The 5674-nt window shown below is 27.7% G+C and overlaps 1 protein-coding gene across 1 annotated transcript; it reads right to left on the bottom strand.

Moving 5' to 3' along the window:
• Nucleotides 1-4349: 4349 nt before the first annotated feature.
• Nucleotides 4350-4882, bottom strand: LOC124418601 (maternal effect protein staufen-like). The gene is made up of 2 exons (XM_046945326.1): nt 4661-4882; nt 4350-4604 (listed from the first exon to the last, which is right to left on the bottom strand). Exons 1-2 carry the CDS (start codon nt 4847-4849, stop codon nt 4419-4421), a joined length of 375 nt encoding a protein of 124 aa, XP_046801282.1. The 5' UTR covers nt 4850-4882; the 3' UTR covers nt 4350-4418.
• Nucleotides 4883-5674: the final 792 nt, after the last annotated feature.

Genomic DNA, 5674 nt, shown 5'->3' with positions numbered 1-5674 from the left:
TCCGTACATATGGTTTTTGACATTTACCAAAACCAAAAGCAAAAACAAAATACATGGGAAATGTTGTTGTTGCAGAACTGCCACCACCTTATCTGAATTCGCCTTGGACGGGGCTAACTAATTAAGTGTAGTACACTGCCAAGGCGAATTCAGATATGGTGGTGGCAGTTCTGCAACAACAACATTTTACATGTATTTTGTTTTTGCATTTGGTTTACATAGATGTTAAAAACCGTAAGTACGGCGAATTCATTGATGAAAAATTTTTGTAAAATGTTTATATTTTATTAAAAAAGATAAAGATAAATATATTCAAACTTGCGAGTAAAATATATTCTGAATTGAATAATGTTTGTTTCAAAAAAAAAATTCTATTCCGGCAGATTAATTTGCAAAATTTTATGAGTGCCTAAAGTAAAACTTAATTTCTTGTAAAAAATAAACATAAAAAGTACATATTCATGAAAATATTATATCACAAATGAATGAACATTTTTTTAGGGAATGAATAATTCTACTCCGGCGGAGTAATTTTCAATATTTGGTCATAATGTAGAAGCCGCCTGACGGGTAAATACCGGAACAGATTTTTTTGTTAATCTCTTTATCCACATATTGTATATATAAAACAGTATTGTTTAATTTGTTAACATTTAAAATATTTCAAAATTAAGCCATAACGTAGAAGTCAGCTGTCGCCTGCCGGATAAATACTTTATATGCGTTTCCTAATAATAAGTGTTCCGGAAGAGAATTTTTTTAGTTAATCACGTTATCTACACAATTTTAATATAAAATACAAAACAATATTGTGTAATATGTTAACTTTTAATAGAAAAAATATTTTTCTTAAATAACATATTTGTATACATACCAATTTTGCCATTATTTAAATAAAATGATATTTATTTACGAGATGCTTTGTATTTTCAGATTTTTTACATAAATAATTCAAAATATTAACGAAGTTTTTCTTCGTTTACGGACATTTTTAAATATAACAAGTAAGAGTGCTATATTCGGCTGTGCCGAATCTTATATACCCTACACCATAGTGTATTTTAAACATATTTTATAAATTTTAAATTTTTTCCCGACTACATTATTATTACATCAAAAGCTAAACAAAAAGAACAACAACAACGCTAAACGAAATAAAACACAATATACACAAGGCATCTAAACCAACAGACATCTAAACATACATAACGAAAAACACTGAAAAACAAAAATAACGCAATGACGCCAACAGCATCCAATCCAAGCGTGCCCAAGCCCTATGCGCTTGGTACTCTTTTGTTTTTGTAAATGCGGTTAGCTATAGACAGTGTGTTTTCTATACACTTATATGCGCTTAACATTAGCAATATGTTGTTGTTCTTAACAGTATACAAGCAAGAGTAAAACAACAACACTTTCGTATTCATTGCTGGTAAACATTGACGAGACGTAGATTTTGTTTTTGTTTATCGTAAAAAAAATTGTTTTAAAAAGCACTTGGAAAAAATTTGTGTTAGTTTTAAATTTCAAACTTACATTATTCGCATAAAAATTATTGTACAATAACTCACAATCTACTCTCATATAATTGAAAAGGTTTTAAATACTTTTTTCTATTCATTAAAAAATATATTTGCAAAACAAAAGGGAAAATTATTTTATTTTAACAAAAAATGCAAATCATATTGTTTAGGTTTAACTGAAACATATATATTTTATCCTGCCTTATATTTATGCCCTCGACGGTATTTTTAAGTGCACTTTCCATATTGGAAAGTATACTCTTTCGCTCTTTATTAATTTTTATTATTGAGCTTATTACTTTGAATTATTGTAAATCTAAGTTTAGTATTAAAGAAAACCCCATCGAAAAGAGGTAAAGAACACGGAATAATAAAAACCCTTGAAATAATACAAAAACTCCCTATGTTAATTTTTTTTTCTTTTCTCCTCATCATTATACCCAATATTAAAATTTCTCACACTCCCCCCATACATTTGCTGATCCGTACGAATCGGATTTTGAGAAATTATATTGGTTAAAAATTATTTTGTAGTGAAACCGTAAAGTGATTTTGGAAATAATTCTGGTGATCTGGACACTGGACAAAAACGAACTCTCCATAAAAATACTTACTCAGTCCCAAAGGAATCATACGTGGATCCCCAAGAAAAAACATTATACAGCAAGTAAATATTCAAGTAAAAATCCCTAAGGTATGTAAGAAACAAAGTTCTTCAAAAAAAAGGTTCTTTAAAAATACAAAAAACAAAAACCCAACAACAAATAAAAAATCCCAACGTTAAGTGAAACAAGTTCCACAAGAGTTTTTTTTATAAAAATATTCTAAGATTTATCAGATTGGTTTTTTTATTATAACATTGCAATATTTGTTTTGAAAGTTGCTAAACTTTAAGATAGAACCAAGAGGGAATTAAAACGTAAAAGTGTCATACAACAAATTATTCTACTCATAGTTCATCGCAACAAATTTAAAAGAGTGATATTATTCTAAAAGAGAGAAAGTAACGTAAACTGTGATACTCAACATTTTAATAAATCACTCAAGAGCAACAACACAAACATTATTGCACTTTTCTCTTAGTTTTTTTTTTTTTGCATTTCTTAATATTCCATACTTGTTAGAACAATTTTACAATATCATATTTTGCATGTTAAAGAAAAAGAGAACAATAATATATTTGTATATATTTCCTTCTATATACAAATTTAGAGACAATCGTTTGTGAAACATACTTTTTATTTGGTTGATTCTTATCCACATATTTTTTTATGATAAAAGAGAAAATTTGTTAATTTGTAAAATATCATGTTTTTATTTAATTTCATTCTTTGTTTAGAACATTGTATATTTGCCCAGTTCTTTAGTTGTACATATGGGTTTGAATAACCCAACGCATAATTCTGTAAAGGAAAGAGAATGTTTTAAAAAATTGTTTATAATTTTTCTCATCTAATACGTGAAATTTAAAATTAATTCAGATTTGCATCCATTATTCACAGAATAGTTTTGGATATTCTAATTTAGAGTAGAAGAAAACGAACGAAATTCAAATAATTTTTATTCTCATTATATTTGAATGTAATTGAGATATTGGCTTTTTTGTAAAGGGTCGATAATTTCCATATCTAACTAAAAAATGATATTAAGGGATAAATATGGACTAAATTGTTGTAGCTATCTGCGACCCTATTAAAATTTTGATATAAATCATAGTTTTAGAAATTAAACAAATATGTAATATATGACAAAATCTTTATTTATGGACAAAACTCAATGTAATTTTCAACGCTTGTTAAATTTGTCAAAAAAAATAATTGAAAAGGTCAAAGGGCATCCCGCAATTCCCAAAAATAGGAATGAAAATCCCAATAATGGGATTTTTACTTTTTTGCCCATAGGGTCCACATTTCTTTCAGTGCTGGGAAAATACTTTTGGAGTAAATAGAAAACATATTGAGGTTTCCAAAACTGCTTTCAGTTTTCTGATCCCAGCTTTTGGATTTTAGAACATGTCGCCCAAAGTTGAAGTTTTGATAAAAAATAGGTCATATTTGGAAGGACGCAGTGGCAACATTTTCAAAAAATAGGACAAGTTTTTTACGCCAAAGCGTTCAGCGTAAAGATACCTTTTAGAAAACTATAGAATTGTTATATGTTCTTAAAAAAAATTTTATTTTATTAATAAAAGAGTTAAGACACATTTTTTGCAAAAAAAAAAAACGATAAAAATCTAAAATTTTTTTAATTTTTAAATTAAAAAACGTATATTTTTGGATCTGTAAATGATATTGATCTGAATTTTTTGTATATTATTGGAAATTTTGTTGTCTAACTAACAAGAAAAAATTTAGTCCATTTGATCCAAAATTACGCCCGGTATTCAATTACATGTCGTAGGTACCCTACTTTGAGCCGCCACAGCGCCGTCCCTGGGGCATTTGCAGGGTTCATCTTCAAAACTTAAACTCCTTGGCTACGCTCACGCCAAATTTTATCCCGATTGGATCAGCCGTTTACAAATGCCAGATTTATTTCCAAAAAAATCCATTCCGCCCCACTGTGGAGCGGTCAGTTCCCTTTAAAATGATGTAAGTATGTCAGAAAATTTGATTTAGAATCAAATAGCTAATCTTAATTAAAGTTTGGAAAAATTGGTGATCTTGCAATTGGCATCTCCCATATGTAAAAACATTATACATATATGAAAATTATTATAGTTATAATCTTGGTATTTAGGTTTATATGTATATTAGTATATCTAGTCAATATACATATAAACCTAAATTGTTATTTGTTTAAACTTAAACTCTTTTTCAATAATAATAGGCTGTAGAGGTATCTTTATTACAATAACTGCATTACATATTTCCGAAGTAAAATTAAAAATTTAAATTATTTTTTAACTGCATTGTTCAAGCCCATTTCACTGAGAATTTTTAAAGCATTTTTTGCAGCGTCTTCTTGAGATTCCTTAGCATTTATTCCAACTCCATGACAAATTTGCGGTGGATTAGTTGAAAGCATAACTATTGTAAGAAATTCGTTGTGATTGCCCTTGGGATAATCCGAAAAGTCCACCTGAAATAAAAACAGTTAATAAACTTTTTCTTTTATACATACAATCATAATATTACTTCAAACCCTAAAAGTTTAGCTAAATACAGTAACTGGTCTTTCATAAAAAGATTTTGACCTTTCGAAGACGTATTAGGAGTAGAAAGACGGCAACTGTCCTTTAAAGCTGCAACGCCAATCGAACTATTTACATTTTCATGATCAGAAGAAATTGAGTTGCAATTACTTTTTCTTTCATTTTCAAGCATCCGACAGGTTTCCGCATATTTTTGGTATGGTTAGCAACTGAAAACAACAATAATAAATATAAAAATTTTATTACAAAATAGGTTTTTAAAATTCGTGGAATTACTTGGCTTAACATTAAATTGAGTTAATTTTAAGGGCCAATCTTTAGGTGAAAAATTAGCGATTAAATTAAAATTAATCCTCAAATGTTGTTAGTTAATTCTGTTTACTAGTTTAAGTGCCTAATGGTTTAAAGTTAAAAAACAAATGCAAAAGTATAAACATCTAATGCAAAAAAATTAATGTAGTTTTTAAAAAATTAACAGTAAAATGTTTTTATTTTTGATTAGTGATATTACTTTAAAACACAAAATTTATATTTTTAATTTAAGTTTTCGTCAGTTTTTATATTACAATTAGAGTAGTCTTCTCTTTTTTATAAAACATGCATCGTTTTTATAACAGACAGTGACGTTTTCTGAAGTTTTTTTCTGGTAACACTGCAAAGTTTAATATTGCTCAAAAACATCCCAGCAAAAAAATTATCAGAAAATATAAATGATAAAATTGGGTAGAAGCATAGTTAAAAAAGCTTCCAAAATGCAATAAAGTAAGGTAGTGGTTTTGTAATTTTTAAAGTTCTGGTATAACTTATTAGTATGCTTACTTAGAATGCATAATTCTGGATAATTTTTAATATTTTATCACAATATTCATCTGTCTTGTATGCACGACACAGCTCGCCATTTTTGAGATAATTTACCAAAATTATCTTCATATGGGACAAGTATGAAGCCTATTGGAAATACTTAAAATCAGTACATTATTACTCATATTAAGATTGG

This window comes from Lucilia cuprina, chromosome X (genome assembly GCF_022045245.1).
Source record: "Lucilia cuprina isolate Lc7/37 chromosome X, ASM2204524v1, whole genome shotgun sequence".
Taxonomy (NCBI): Eukaryota; Metazoa; Arthropoda; class Insecta; order Diptera; family Calliphoridae; genus Lucilia; species Lucilia cuprina.
Note: the sequence above shows the minus strand (reverse complement) of the source record. Positions and strands in the feature narration are given on the sequence as shown.

What these genes read in the sequence shown, in the direction of transcription:
- LOC124418601 (XM_046945326.1), bottom strand. Translation starts at nt 4,849, where the DNA reads ATGCTTGAAAATGAAAGAAAAAGTAATTGCAACTCAATTTCTTCTGAT. An exon ending in CTAAACTTTTAGGGTTTGAA is followed by an intron (nt 4,605 to 4,660) that starts GTAATATTATGA and finishes TTTTTATTTCAG; the next exon opens with GTGGACTTTTCGGATTATCC.